This window comes from Abrus precatorius, unplaced genomic scaffold, assembly GCF_003935025.1.
Source record: "Abrus precatorius isolate BTA unplaced genomic scaffold, Abrus_2018 Scaffold8, whole genome shotgun sequence".
NCBI classification, from domain to species: domain Eukaryota; kingdom Viridiplantae; phylum Streptophyta; class Magnoliopsida; order Fabales; family Fabaceae; genus Abrus; species Abrus precatorius.
In genome coordinates, this window is record NW_020874428.1 from 36909781 (window position 1) to 36925685 (window position 15905).

Genomic DNA, 15905 nt, shown 5'->3' on the forward strand with positions numbered 1-15905 from the left:
TATTTTATCTTGTTATAAACAAAAAACTAAAAAAATAGAATATTTTCTTAATTTTTCACTCTTCCACACTTCTCAAAATCTGAGACCAAACATAGTGTAAATGTTATGCTCTTCAGCACACCAAAAATACCCACAAACAAAACACTTAAAAAGGTACATTTGTCTATATAGAGTTGAGTTTGTTTACAACCACCTCTCCTTTCCTATAATTCGGTCACTACATTGGGAAATAAACAAGTAAACACTTCTTAAATTACTTAGTTCACTCAAATAACAATATTACATATCTGGGCACAAACACCTACGACTATGCAAAAAAACGTAGGCTACGAGTACATTTATGAAAACTCATTTTGCTCAGTTCTTTCAACTACGCAAAAAACGTAGGCTGAGTTTCCATTGACATGCCTTATATGGACTTCTACTATGCTAAACTCTGCAATTGAGAGTAAGCTCCAAAACGGTTGAGGCTTTATTTTATCTATATTATCCCCTTAGAAGGAGGGGCGTGAAGAATAAGCAAGCGTAGCAACTTTAGATTTATAATGCCGTAAAAAGAAGTTATGTTCACATCATCAGTCCAGTCCAAAATTATTTGATGAGTATAAAAAATCTCGTATACATGAGGAGTTCTATAACTATCAAATAAAATCACACAACATAAATGTGTATACACCCTTGGACAAACTTCTTCCACCAATCACGATTTCAGACTCTAAAAGCTGCACCAACATAAGGGGAGAAGCTGCAGAACACCAATGATATTGATATTCCCCGTTTGATAGATAAATTACTACAAAAAAAAGTGTCAATTTTAAGCCACAGTGCCAAAATATTCTTGCAAGAATTGATAAAGTTCTTCTGCCACCAAAGCAGGATACTCCTCTTGTGGAAGAAGAGCACCAGGCACTTCCACAAACTTGCTCACCCCTTTAGCTCCCTTAAGAGCTTCCATCTCAGCCTTAGATCTCCTAGGAGATCCTTTGGTTGATACAACCAGCACTGGTGTCTTTCCCTCCAAAGCTGCAAAGAGTTCAAGGAACTCCTCACGCGATGTTACAGGGTCTAATAGCCCAGTCAAGAATGCAGCAGGCAAGTAACGTGCTCCTTTTCGTTTTGTCAATGCATATCTGCTTTCAACAATTCCTGGAGTCACGTTATCAGGGTCCGCATATACATGGGATTTGTACTGCGATTGGATAGCATTCTCGTTGCTCACAAGCATGTTGTACATCATCCAACCAACTGCAGGGGCCTTTAATGTGCCTCTTAGAAGACCATACCTGTCATGTTAGTGAGAAAGGAAGAAAAGGTAGTTATGTTGTGAAACAAGGTAACATGGTCGTGACATTCAAGGTTATCAATGAGAGTATAGGGGAAATGAAACAAAATTTGGTGGAGGGGAAAATAGGAAGATTTTAAGAGGCACAGAGTGTTGTACTGTTACAAAGAACAAACAGTTATACGGACCAGAGTTGTTAGAATAGCACAATTTGCAATTTAGATCACACAAATCTATAGGATTTGGAAAGCTAACAATTCATATTATTAGATGAATTGAAGATGGGTCATGCAATACATGCATATTATCAGTGTGATTTCAGATAACCGATACAAATCATATGATCTTTATTTTTATTTTTGCTTTTCTTTTCACCAATTCTCACGTAGAAGTTGAAAAGTCAGATAAGTTTAAATTGTTAAATAAAAAGAACTGAAGAATTATTGAACACGCCTTATTTGATTACTCTATGACTCTGTTTTCATTCTTCTAAAACAGCACTTCACAATTACTCCCTCTTGAACCTTATTTTATAGGCCATTACTCAGCTTTTATTATTTTGAAACACATGCTTCACACAGTCACTTGTTTACTCAGTAGAACCTTATTTGGTTATATCATTGCTTTATTTTTATTAAGATGTCTCACATTAGTTAGGAATAGAGTCAGAATACTCCTCATAAGGGTTAAAGTAGTCCTCCTCTTATGAACTAGCTTTTAAAAGTGAGTTAGGCTCAAATTTTTTAATATAATATCAGAGCATATTCAGTTTGAACGTTGGGCTACCCACAAATCTCCAGTCCTATGGTGTGAGGAGAGTGCGTTAAGATGTCCCACATTAGTCAAGAATAGAAATAGTCCTCCTCCTATAAGCTAGCTTTTGGGTGTGAGTTAGGTCCAAGTTTATTAAACATATGATTCCACAGATGACTGTGTCGTGAGGGGGGTGTGTTAAAATGTCTCACGTTAATTAGGAATGGAGTATTTTATAAGGGCTAGAGTAATCCTCCTCTTATGAGCTAGCTTTTGGGAGTGAGTTAGGCCCAAATTTCTTAACAGATTTCATTCTTATGATGAACAACAATTTAGTAGGAATATAAAAATAATTAAGATTTATGAGTTCACTTGGTTACTTATGTATTATGGGTTTTTTATTTATTAGCCTCTATAGAAGTCAATAGTCAGAGTTGGTTGACTTATAAAATGATTTTGATTCGCAAGACTGTTAAGCTGTTTCCACAATTACAATTTCAAAATTATTACATTGAGCACTATACAACATGTATAAGATATATTATTTTTCATTGAGTCATTAAATCTTATTATTCAATACAATTCACAATTCAGAAATTAGCTCAGCAATCCACGGTTTGAATCACTATTTTAAACAAACAGATAAAATGAAGACAATAGCACTGTATTCTTTTACTGCCCAAACAACTGTGAGATCTATTTTCCTTTAAGTAGAGAGTAGAAAGCAATGTTACATTAATCAGCAAGGAAAAAGGTATGTCCACCGAAAAAGAGAGCATCAAAGTACCTTGTTTCCATGCTAGAATCTCTACCAAATACAATAGGAAGGGGGCCAGCCCAAGTTGGTGCGACAGCTGCTATAGCTTTGGGCTTCACCAGACCTTTTTTTGCAGCACGTACTACTATTGATGCAGCATGTCCTCCTCCAAAAATTATCAAATCATTTTCTAGTTTAACATGAATAATGTTAGTCACAAACACTAACAAACACAGCCAGGATATACTCAACTACTCATGGAAGCAAATATACATCCTGGAAAAACTACTTGAACAGAAGATAATCAATGGGTAAACACGGACATGCTTTGCCCCTGCAAATCCCTCAAATAATCCCTAGTTCCAGTGTGAAGAACTTCATTTTTCTAGTGATCAACATCCATTCTTGATTTCTCATACCCACCAATCAAGGAAAAAAGAACAAAACTGCTAGAAGCCTGGTAAGAAGGTTAGGAATTATATCTTCTAAAATCAACATAAAAGAATAATTTAGAAAATTTTGCAAACACAGCTGAATGTAGTGAAAGCTAATTGGTTTTAGGTGCTAAACTTCTTAACTAAAAAAGCACACAGAAACAGATGTGCAATTTAAAACTTCCCAAAACAAGTACATTATGAATCAACTATAAGCAAATACTCTTAAAAGACATGAATAATAATTGTAAACTAACTATACTACGATGATCTAAAACAATGTTAGAAAAATATATCCTAAAACTTTAAAGCTTAATCTAATGATAACTGTTCAGTGAAAAGCATTACAGAATATAACCTTGGTACCTGATTGTTTCATTGGACCATTGGATGAATTGATGAAATCAACCAGAAATTTTTCTAAGATATCCGCATTGTAATCAATCTTTGGCCTATCAGAATAACCCAGACCAGGCCAATCAACAATAGTTGCCCGCCAATTGACATTGCCATTACGTTGAACAATGTCTTCAGCCACCAACCTCCATTCCTCAACAGTGCTAACATCAGAAATGGTTGGCATCATCAAGATATCTTGGGAAGACTCTGAACTCTCCTTTCCATGTTCCTCATAATAAATGTTTACAGAGTTTTCCTTAAATTTCCATTGCCAATTACTAGTCTGATGGGAAATGGAAAGGGCAATATGCATGAGCGAAAAATGATTATACATTCTAACTCGTGTTTTTGAAACTACATATCACAGTTAAGCAAGCATCCAAATTCAGCTGTGAATAATCAAATTGAAGACAACTGCTTTTATAAATCAAAGAAGAAAAACCAAAGGAATGTTTATACATAAATTTGCTGTATAAGGACTTCCGAACGTCTGATAAACTGAAGCTTTCTTTCCTAAATCATTATTTTGATGGTTAAGTAGTTGTAAAACACCAAACCTTAACATCATTCAAAGTTATAAGCATCTATCTGGTTCCTTATTTCACATTGTAAATGGGTTTGCAGTGAGTGATAAATTGATCAGAAAAAAACAAAATTCAGCAATAAACAAATGCACAACGGTTCCACGTATCCAACGAATAACCCTCTACACATTCATGAGTTTAGTACAAAATTTAATGAAACCCAGAAAATATATTGGATTATAGAATCACTAACAATGAAATAAAACAATTAACAGTTAAGAGGGGCAAGTTATCCTCACCTTCAATAGGGTTGATTTGTCGTTGGAAGAGACGTTGGAATAATCAAGAGTAGTTGAAGCCCGAATCTTTAGGGGGTTAAGGAGATTGAGAGAGTGAGAGAGAACGGGTCTTCGAATTTTGGCGCAAAGATTCAATTTTGGTGATGAAGGAGGCATAAGAGTTGCGGAGAGAGCCATTAGATGATGCAGAGCTTATGGAATGAAAAGGGGTAACGATGAAAACTGAAAATAGAAAATAGAACAAAGGTTTATTAAGGTTAAGAACGCAGAGAAACACAGCAGAAAATGCTGACCATGGACTCCAACTTGATGATGAGAGATTTTTGGGGAGGGAATGGAAAATCACTGGTACGCTAAGTTGCTAACTGTAACTGCGTGTCTGACACCATCTTGCAAATATCTCACCCATCCCCCATGTTATTTTCTACACACAAAATCAACTTTTTATTGTTAATTTTTTCAAAATAATATTTAAAAAAAAATAACTACACTAATTTTTCAAAATAATAATAGAAGTCTTGCTCACCCTTGGTGCTAATTAAATAATTAAAAACTAAAACTATATACAAGATAAATTAATTAGTTTTGTTTTAAAATAACTTAACCTTTAATTTATTGAAAATGTGTATTACGTTTACTTTTCTTTTTTAAAAAAAAATATTCACTTGGTCCTAAAAGCTCTCAAGTACACCTAAAAAAATTAGGAAATAATTAATGTTTTTATGAAATTTATTTAAGTTGTAAGAAAAGATATGACTTTCATAATTTTTTAATTTATTTTAATAAATTTTGCAATTAAACGTGTAAATAAATTTTTTGCATGATAAGCTTTTATTAAACAAGGATATGTCTGGATGAATAACTTAAATACTTAAATAATAACTAATTGTAAATGGATTTTTACTTTTTTATAAATATAGCTATGAAATTTATTAAAAAAATTTAAATAAAAATATTAAATCACTTTGTTTATAAAATATAAAATGACCATATTATAAATTTTGTACTATAAAAATTTCAAAATAAATGGGTAAGTGATGAAAATTTCAAAATAAGTGGGTAAGCAATGAAAATTTCATGCATATGGATCCTTATTATTTGTCATTAAACTCTTATTTAATTAAAAGGCATATTTTAAAATTAAAAAAAAATTGACTGTTTCAAATTGCTTTTCATCACCAAATTTTATTATTAATTTGTTCAGTAAAAGGCTAGTTTTCACTATTTCTAAGATCAACCGATTTCTTGAGTTGAACTAATAGGATGTTTAGCTGGTTCAACTAGTTGATCTGTTGAAAAAAATAAAACACAATTTTTTGTTTATACCAAAGTTATCCGGGATGTCTCATCTTTATTACAAATGCATTATTTTGCATAGGGAAAAAAATGTCTTTATAAACAAAATATTATTTTATTCCTTTATTCAACCAAACAAGCAACACCCCCCCCCCCACCAAAAAAAAAAGCTCAACTTTTTTTTCGGACATATTTTTTTCTTTTTGCCTCAATCAAACAATCTAAAACTTTTACCTATTTTTCGCTTTTTTTCCCCCCCTCTATTTCTTGCTACATTTGGATACGATGTAAGTAACGTTATACAGAGTAGCATGAGGGTGTTATTAAGATAATGAGAAAAGAGAATGTAGAGTGCAGAAAACGCAAGTTTAAGTAGAAAAGAGGACAAGAAGGATTTCTCACATTGTGACTTTTTCGAAAACATATACTTATTATTTTTATATATAAAAAAAATCACACCATTCGTAAATTTTATACATAACATATTCCTACTAAGCAGCAAGATTACAAAAGAAATGACATGTAGGTTACAAATAGAATTTCATTTCCCATCTTTTGCAATATGCAAATGCGACCAAGGAGGCTACTTGAGTGGATGAAGCCCACACAACTGTTGCAGCTGTCATATTGCAATTCCAACTGATGCACCTGCAGCTGGTCTTCCTCTCCCATTATAGGACATTTCTCTCTCCTTGCTGCATCTTTACTTTAGATGATGATTCACCTCTACTTCTCTAGTAGTATGTGCTGAGTTGATTGTGGTGACAGTTAAGATATGTTTTGGAAATTTGTCTTGTTGTGACTGTAAGCATTTTGAAGACTTAGATGAATGCTTGTCTGTAGGTGCCGGAAGAGTTTCCTTAGGTAAAGACATGTTTTGACAATTACTTTTGTTGTGAGTTGAGACTTTCATTTTGAATACTTCAATGAAGTGGTGCTTCTCTTTGGTTTATATGTCTTAGTTTTTGTTAGTTGTCTTTTACTTTACAGAAATTATGGTAGAAAGACAGTAGTAGTTATTGGCCACATTTCTTCTCATTTAATGGCCATTACCATTTCACCAAACTTCTGCATAGTGGTAAGACCACTTGACAGAAGAACTAAATGCTTCTCTAGTATCCATTTTATTAGGTTGTCATGCATCACCCATCATATATGTCAAACTTCTGTGATGATGCCATCACTGAGCTATCTAGATAAAGCCAATTTGGTGAAAATGGGGATACTATTAACTTGTGTATTTTCCTTATAAACAAGGGTAGTCAAGACATAAACTACTTGATCAATCACCTCTGTCACCAGTAATCTTTACAAGAACAGAATCCATCTTTGAATGAGTGGAAGCGGCTTCTATCTCTCACAATGATTTCTACTTGATAAACTTTAGAAATCAGCTTCATCACAGTATGGCAGTCCCCACAAACCCTCAGGTTCTTCACAATTCTTAAAGTTTTTCCCTTAGGAAGTTTGGCTATTCCAAAAGCCGCCGCAAGCTTCTCACTGTGCTTAGAAACTGAATCTTCTTTATCTTCCTCTTCAATATCATGCAAAACATTCCTTAGCTGTGGGGCATAACCTGCTTCTGCTCTGAGTCTCAACATTATTTCCCTCAGTTTTTCATGAGCCTCTTCTGTAACCTTGTTAGGCTTTTCACCAGCCACAAAACCATAAATGACCTTATCAATTTCAATCATGCTCCAACCAGGAGTTTTTTTCATACTCTGTTCAGTCATTGTTCTTCTTATGCTGGCAACATCCTTCCATTTCCCTGCAATGGCATAAACATTTGAGAGTAGTACATGGTCACCAGAGTTGTTTGGATCCATTTCAGCAACCCTTGCTCTCACAAGCTCTGCCAATTCGATATTGCCATGAATGCTACAAGCCCCAAGGAGAGTCCTCCAAATGATTGCATTAGGTGAGATTGGCATTTCACAAATAAATTCATAGGCCTTCTGTAACTTAGCAGCCCGACCATACAGATCAACCATGCAACCATAATGCTCAATGGCAGGTTCAATACCATACAAATTCTTCATCTTAGAAAAAAAATCACACCCTTCCTTAACCAAGCCACTATGGCTACAAGCATAGAGGAGAGATATAAAAGTAATACCATCTGGTCTAACTCCAGATTCTTCCATCTCACGAAAAAGTTGTATTGCCTCCTCTCCATGACCATGCATCGCAAGACCTGCTATCATAGATGTCCAAGACACAATACTCCTTGCCACTGGCATATTTTGAAAGACCAACCTAGCCATAGCTAAATTTCCACACTTGGAGTAGGTGTCGATTAGAGCATTATTCACAGATCCAATACAAAGAAACCCAGCTTTCTCCACAAACCCGTGCAAAATCTTCCCAAACTCAAACGCCCCAGCTTGTGCACAAGCAGACAACACTCCAGTTAGGCTCACCTCATTCGGCCGGATTCCCTCTCTCAGTAATTCCCTGAAAAACCCAAAAGCCTCGTCAAAAAAGCCATTATGAGCAAACCCAACAGTAATAGTGCTCCAAGAAACACCATCTCTCAGAGGCATATCAGAAAAAACTCTTCTTGCCAACCCAAGCTCACTTGCTTTAGCATAACCAGCAAGCATCACATTCCAAGAGGTCAAATTCCGAACCGGCATCCGTCTAAACACGTCCCACGAACCTCCCACGTCACCACACCTAAAAGCGGCGGTAACAACAGCATTCCACGCAACAACATTTGGATCATACATTTCCTCAAACACCTGTTGTGCAGACGCATAGTCCCCACATTCAGCATACATGCTGATCAAAGTTGTCCCAACAAAAATATGGGTATCAAAGCCATGACAGAGAGCTTGAGAATGCAACTGAATCCCGGGTCTCAAGTGACGAGAGTTGGCGACGCCTTTGAGGGCGAAGGCGAAGGAGAAGCTGTCAGGGAAGAGGGTAGGATTGCGAAGCATTTGGATGAAAGGGTGAAGGGAATGGAGAGGGGTTTGGGAGAGAGAGAGTGCGCGAATGAGGGTGTTGTACATGAAGGTGTCGGGGTTGGGGAAGTGGTGGAAGAGACGGAGAGCATAGTGCAGAGCATCGGAGACAGAGATGGCACAGTGGAGAAGAAGCTTCCCAAAGACGAAAGGGTCAGTTTGAAGACCGCTTTTGCAGATATGGGCGTGGATTTGCTTCGTGAGTTTCAGGGTGCTGCACTTGCTTACCAATGAAACCCATCCTTGTTCCATTCCCTCACAGCTTCTATTTTCAAACCAAACCGAACCAAACATATGAAACAACCCCACGCACTGTTTTTTTAAAAAAAATAAAAATTAAGTGCAGTATTAAAAAAAAAAAAAAAAAAAAAAACATACTTGAGAATTATTAGTACGAGGTAAATACTTATTTGAGTATGAATTCGTCTTTCACTCAAGAAAATGTGTTTACACCCTTATAACCTTATTAGAAGTAAATAAACTGATTTTCTTTAAAAATTATACATGCTTTCTATTATGTAAGAAGTCCTTTTATACATCTTAAAATGCATTTGTCTCTATTTTTCTAGCTGCATGGAGTATCTATCTAAACATGCTTTAAACAAATATAAAGTAAGAATTTATTAGTTAAGAATATTTTTTAATAAATATGATTTTTCTGGATATATGTTTTAAATAGACCTCTTAATGTAAAAAAAATTAACAAATATTTCACATAAGAAAAAAAAAATTAGAAAAACACTAAACTTTTGTTTAGTAAACTATTAATTATTTTCTTATTGTTTTTAAGATTCATCAAAATAATCCTTAAATTAAATAAAACGTTATTTTATTCTTGAACATATTTAATTGGCAATATTTTAGTCCTTGTAATTTTGAAAAATCATCAAAATAATACAAGATATAAACAAAATATTATTTTAGTGTTTAACGCATACAATCATCATTTATTTTAATTTTTAATGTAACATTTAATAATAATAATATAAATAATAATTAATAATATTATATGATTAACTAACACTTAATATATTGAGTTAGTTTATATGTTAACATAAAGAACTAAAATAATTGATGATTACATACATTAAAAATTAAAATAACATTTTATTTAAATTAGAAAACTATTTTTATGAATTCTCAAATCTGTAAAGACTAAAATGAGCATAATTACCTATGTTAAGGATTAAAATAATGTTTTAGTTAATTTAAAAATTATTTTGATAAATTTTAGAAACAATAAGGACTATTTTAATGGTTTACTCTTCTTTTTTTTTAAATCTAAAGCACTAACCATTGCTTACCGGTTGATATAAATGGTACAGTCAGGTCAGATTTTAACGAATTATGTGTATTAACTTATGAAACAAGATTAATATGAAAATAAAGTTGTTCATGCCATTAAAAGTTAAATATGATGTACTTTAATTATCTCTTAAACAGATAAACTAATTCATGGATAGTTGTGATTCCTCTTCAGCTTTCTTTTTGTTTAACAAAAAGTACACTGGATATTCTTCCACGATGAAACTGAAATTCATCTTATTTGGAGGATTCTTCGGGTTGTTTATGGTTCATAAATCATAGCAGATAGGTCTTCAGGAGGTCAACTTTGAGACATGCAAGTCTTTCTTCCTATCAATCACACTTAAATTTCGAACAACAGAGAGAAAAATAATAGGCGAGAGAGGCACATTCTCTCAGCTTTTTGATGCCTGCGAATATTCTGAAGTCTGAACCTTCTTAACAATATGAAAGAAGTTGTATGTTCTCATCAAGACAATGCACATTATCATTTGCGGGATAATTACAAAAAGAAGTAGAATTCATTTTGAGGCGATGATGATGCAAATCCTGTATGAGGGTTCTTCAGTCTGATTTCCCTGAAGTACGAAACAGTTTTGTGATCCAGTATGGGGAGCTAACCTGCAATATGAAAATGAATGAGAACATAAGTACATTGAAGGTTATGAATTATAGTATGCTTCCATTTCTAAGACTTCATCGTCATCAATCAACTACACAAAGTGCATCTCAATCAAAACTTGAAAGGAACTTACCTTTAGTTATAGAAGCCCGGCTTATAATTCTCATGCTATAAATCGTGACAGCTATGAAATTAGCAGCTATCTTTCTTTCTTGTTTGTTGTGAGGACTCAAGCATGCGGATGAGTATTATTATTCCTCTTCCTCAAATGTACCATTTTGAGGGTAGATCTGGCAGGAAGACTCAAGCACGGTAGGTAAATGTTGCAACTAGCATACCTTGTCCTATCATTGATATTATTTGTGTTTATGACCAATATGATCCTATCATAATTGACATATTCACATGAAAAACAATAGCATACTGCAGTTGATAGTTTTGAAGAGAACCTTATTGACATACCTACACGCTAGCACAAGGAAAATCAAACTGCGGCTACATTTCAGAGGCAGATAGCATTAAGTCATTTCAAATAGAGTTCAGCAACATGTTTAAACATTTCATCATACAGAACAAAACCAATTATGCTCAATCACATAGAAACATGCTATCTATGGCAGAATTATCTTAGCAACAAGGTCAAAATTTGCACTAGAAACAGTTCCATACAAACAACATACCATGAATTCAATCCCAAAATTCTTAATGTGTTAGACAATTCAATCCCAAAATTGTAGTCATATTAAAATGCACATTTTTTCATTCCATACAGTAACAATGCTTTTAAAAATTGAATTGGAAGCTCAGAAATATGACATGTTTTGGAAGTCCCAAGAAACCATGGTTTGAATTAAATATTTTTACGAAAATTGATCACATGTTAAAAAATGATTTACATGACTAGAAAAATTTCCCAATTGTTTGAAGACCTTGAGGAATTGCTTTTTTAAGTCAAGAACAAAATAATAAATATAGCTATTGCCCATTCACATCCAAAATCACATGAGCTTCCCAAAGCCTCACAGCAGTGTGTTGGTCAAATAAAATTTGTATTATACGGGTAAAAAAAAAAAAAAAACTTGAGAAATCAGAATGTGCATTATTGAAAATTTAGCTATGCCTGGGCCTACAATCATCATAAATTACTAGAAATACATAGGGTCAGTGATGAGTCAAATATTTACATATCAGTGGACTGAGTATAATATATGTCTGATGTATAGATTGTTCATGCAGTGCTAAGAAACCCAGACAATAAGTAAATTTATTGAAATGGAAGCCTGGCCATGCTATGACCCCACAAAAACTACCTTGTGCCTATAAATAAATTACAGTAAAAGAAAATATATAAAAGCATAATACACACACATATTGTAAATGCGTATTTTGTAAAGTAATGAAAGGAGGGTTATAACCACATCAAATGGAGTTTGTTTACAATTTATAGGCTCCAATGAAGAAATATTATTTTGAGGTTTCATTATCTCACACACTGAAAAGCTTCTCTTCCCCATAATTCTCAATATCTTAATCACCACTACATAATTGTAGAACTTCTAATAAAGTTATCATAGGAAAGACTGATTATGGAAAATAAATAAATAAAAACTGCATAATATTTTTATGTTTTAAAAATTACTCAATTAATCTGAACAGGAGCGAAATTTGGTCAGGGAAGGAAATAGTATTTACATTTCAGTTACGAATAGGATACAGTATCAGTACCTGAAATCAGCTTGTATTCTGCAATGAAATGAGGATATCAATATTCAATACAACAATCTATCCACTATTTGTGAAGAAGAATTAGTATAGAATGCAGAAATACCTGCACCAAAATTTCAGAGTGGCATGCAGTCTAAGAGAGAATTTAGATACCCAAAAAATCAAGGAATTCCTCCAAATTCATTTTCAAAAGCCATGAACTTTAGCATCATAACAGGTATCTACTGGAAGCTCCAAACATCCTCCGAAGTTAGAACCAAGCAGAAGATCATGAATGATCACTTTCCAAAGATATTAGCTTCTAATCAACAGCCGATGACCTGGTCCCTCGATGAGAAGTCACAGTTGGAAGTCTTTTCTTAAGTATCTTTTTATCTCTAATACCATCGTATAGTAGTTCATAGGCATGATAAGTTATATGGCCCTTCTTCAACAAATCTTCCACAACAATCTTAGGTGCTGCTACCACCTTTTTATCAGCTTCAAAAATTGTATTTACAGTCTCTGGGACAATACCCTTTTGTAACATGAGGTGGATGATACCAACTGCTTCATGAACCTTGTGCTCCATGCAAAGGCAATTTAAAACCCGTCCAAATGTTGTCAGTGATGGAATAAACCCCTTTTCAATATTTTCCAAAAGAAAATTGTATCCTTCAGTAACATTTCCCTTTTTGCAAAATCCATCAATCATGACCCGGTAAGTATAGTTGTCTGGGTCACAGCCATTTTCCTTCATCTCAGAAAAGAGCTTCACGGCCATATTCATATTGAGCTGTTCAGAAAATGCACTGATTATGATGTTATATGTCCCTGTTGTCTGACAAACATCATATTGTTTTTCCATCATTCTAAACAACTGGAAAGCACCATCAAGATCCCCAATTTTACAGAATCCAGAGATCAATGTGCCAAAACAAACTACATCCAGTTTCAAATCCTTGTTTTTCATTTCCTCAAGAAAATCTACGGCTTCAATTACTTTCTTAGCTTTGCAAAGGCTTTCTAAGATAATGTTGTAGGTAATTATGTTTGGAGCACACCCCTTCTCCTCCATTGCCTTGAAAATATCCATTACTTCTTCAGATTTTGCAGCCTTGCAGAGTCCATTCAACAAAGTGTTATATGTGATAACATCAGGAGTCATGCCCAGACTCCACATTCTATTTACTATCTCAGTTGCACTGTCTAACTTCAACTGTTTACAGTAGCCATCAATCAAAGTATTATAGGTAAATATGTCTGGGAGGCACCCTTTGGCAATAGCATCATCAATAAGATGATTAGCATCAGATACACAACCCATCTTGCACAAACCATTTATAACTAAATTATAAGTCCATATATTGGGTTGACAACCATTTTCTGCCATCTCATTCATTAATCGCAAAGCCGGCAAAATAAGACCCTGCTGAGACAACCCTTTAATCAAGGTATTGTAAAGAACAATGCTTGGTCTCAAACCCTTTTCTAGTCCATCTTTAAAGACAGCCATGGCTTGATCAGGGTCATCATCCTGGCATAACCCGTCAATCAATGAACAATAAGTAAACTCATCAGGCTTAAAACCCTTAAAAACGGCATCCTTCAAAATCCTATTTGCATTTTGTACCATCCCCTTCTTGCAGTATCCATCAATAATACTATTATAGGTAAAGCCATCAGGCTCAAACCCATTATTAACCATTTTATGCAAATATTCCTCAGCTTCTACAACTCGAGAATTCCTACACATCCCACATATTAACGTATTATAGGTAACAACATCAGGACTCATTCCTTCCCTTGACACACTAGCAAAAAACCTAACAGCCCTGTCGAAAGCACCTTCCCTACAAAGCCCTTGAATGAAGATATTGAAGGTGAATAAATTGGGAGAAACCCCCCTCTTCAAAACCTTGTCGAGAAGCTTCTCACTTTCGGAAACATGACCCTTCTTACAAAGCACATGCACAAGCTTATTAAACGTGGCAATGTCGGGACACAAATCCCGTTCAAGCATTTCATCGAACAACTCCCGTGCCTGATCATGGTCACCATTGTCATAAAGCCCAGCAACCACAGTGCAAAAAGCCACAGAATTTGAATCACACCCAAGTTCAGGCATGTTATAAAGGAGCCTAAGAGCAGCATGAGGCCTACTAGTCCTACAGAAGGACTTGATCCTTATGGTGTAGGTGTACACATCAGATTGAATCCCTTTATCTCTCATCCGCATATACACTTTGTGGGCTTGGTTATAGTACCCAAACTCAACCAGAATATTCATGATGGCATTGTAGGAATGAACCGAAGGATCGCAATTGTAGAAGTCCATGCGTTCGAATATGTCCACAGCTTCCTGAACCTTGCCTTTCCTACCATAGTTTTTCATGGCTTCAATGTACGCTCCTTCCAACAACTCGTTATTGACATTCTCTCGCATCTCCGAGAGTAACTTCTCCATATGCTCGAACTCGCCGTGAAAGCCAAGCTTTTGGAGCATGCATTTGTACGTGAACAGCGTGTGCTTGAACCCTTCCTCGTTTTTGACGGAGTTGAACATCTCGAGCGCTTTCAGAGGGTCCTTTTGGATTCTCACGACGGCAGCGACGTGCTTGGGAAGCAATGCACGACTCATTTCAAATTCGAAGCCAAATTAAGTTAATTATTTTTGTTCTTGCCCTGGATTTGGAATTTGGTTGGAGCAGGCGATTAAGCCTCTGTTAGTGGCTTGCTTCTCCAACTGTAATAACGGACTTTGAGTTAGTTCAAGAGAGTGTCATAACGATATTTGAGTTTGTTGGTGTCGATGTTTTTAATGTTTTTTATGTCAATTTAGACGATGATGTGTGGGTGAGAGGGCTCTATAGCTATCAGCATGAAAAGACCCAACAATATGGGATTCGGTAGAGGTAACATTCGGAGGTTTATGACTAGTAAGTTTCATCCCTGGAGCCAACTCTACTACTATATGAAAAAAAGTAAAGAAATAGAAAATAAAAGCATTGAATTTTTAGGTTAGCACAAAAGAACAAAGAAAAGAAAAAACATAAATGATATCATTTGAGTAAAATTTTGGTTTTATTATTATTTCAAGGTTTTAGGGCATAAGATGAAGAGTTTTTAAAATAATTATTTACTCTAAACCATGTTATGTTATTCATCTGTCACACTCACACTATATGTTCATCTCATTTAGTACTTAATACATATCACATTGAAATACCTAACAATTGAATAACAACAAAAACCACAATTACCGATTATATATATATATATATATATATATATATATATATGTTAGAAATTAATATAACAATGTATTTATTTTAAGATTATTTTAATCAATCTTAAAAATAAAAAAACAAATTAATAATTTATTCATTATTATTATTTAGACACATCATAATTATCCTCACTGCAAGATGATTTTAATGTGATAAAAAAATATATTACAAAATCTAATAAAATATAACTATTTTAATTAACTAAGGGCGATGATCTCCTACAATTATTTAATAGGTTATATTACAGTTTTAGTATACATGCCATTTTTCAAAA

The 15905-nt window shown here is 34.4% G+C and overlaps 3 protein-coding genes across 5 annotated transcripts; all 3 read right to left on the reverse strand.

Moving 5' to 3' along the window:
* Positions 1-529: 529 nt before the first annotated feature.
* On the reverse strand, positions 530-12932 carry LOC113847138. Of its 3 annotated transcripts, none has more exons than XM_027476032.1 (5): positions 12922-12932; positions 4449-4670; positions 3593-3908; positions 2823-2982; positions 553-1283 (listed from the first exon to the last, which is right to left on the reverse strand). In XM_027476032.1, exons 2-5 carry the CDS (start codon positions 4623-4625, stop codon positions 815-817), a joined length of 1122 nt encoding a protein of 373 aa, XP_027331833.1. In that variant the 5' UTR covers positions 4626-4670; positions 12922-12932; the 3' UTR covers positions 553-814. The 3 variants fall into 3 exon arrangements, with proteins under 3 accessions (XP_027331832.1, XP_027331833.1, XP_027331834.1); XM_027476033.1 differs by lacking the exon at positions 12922-12932 and adding an exon at positions 4742-4839; XM_027476031.1 differs by lacking the exon at positions 12922-12932 and having other exon boundaries at positions 530-1283; positions 4449-4861.
* LOC113845921 (pentatricopeptide repeat-containing protein At1g74630) lies at positions 6010-9046 on the reverse strand. Its single transcript, XM_027473622.1, has one exon. The coding sequence runs from the start codon at positions 9002-9004 to the stop codon at positions 7040-7042; it is 1965 nt and encodes a 654-aa protein (XP_027329423.1). The 5' UTR covers positions 9005-9046; the 3' UTR covers positions 6010-7039.
* On the reverse strand, positions 12664-14982 carry LOC113874815 (putative pentatricopeptide repeat-containing protein At1g74580). Its single transcript, XM_027513025.1, has one exon. It carries the CDS (start codon positions 14980-14982, stop codon positions 12664-12666), a length of 2319 nt encoding a protein of 772 aa, XP_027368826.1.
* Positions 14983-15905: the final 923 nt, after the last annotated feature.

Excerpts from the sequence above, each read along its gene's own strand:
- LOC113874815 (XM_027513025.1), bottom strand. The coding sequence starts at position 14,982 with ATGAGTCGTGCATTGCTTCCCAAGCACGTCGCTGCCGTCGTGAGAATC.
- LOC113845921 (XM_027473622.1), bottom strand. The coding sequence starts at position 9,004 with ATGTTTGGTTCGGTTTGGTTTGAAAATAGAAGCTGTGAGGGAATGGAA.
- LOC113847138 (XM_027476031.1), bottom strand. The coding sequence starts at position 4,625 with ATGGCTCTCTCCGCAACTCTTATGCCTCCTTCATCACCAAAATTGAAT. Across the intron at positions 3,909-4,448 it reads ACAAATCAACCCTATTGAAG|ACTAGTAATTGGCAATGGAA; the intron begins GTGAGGATAACT and ends ATTTCCCATCAG. Across the intron at positions 2,983-3,592 it reads TGGTCCAATGAAACAATCAG|AAAATGATTTGATAATTTTT; the intron begins GTACCAAGGTTA and ends ATGTTAAACTAG.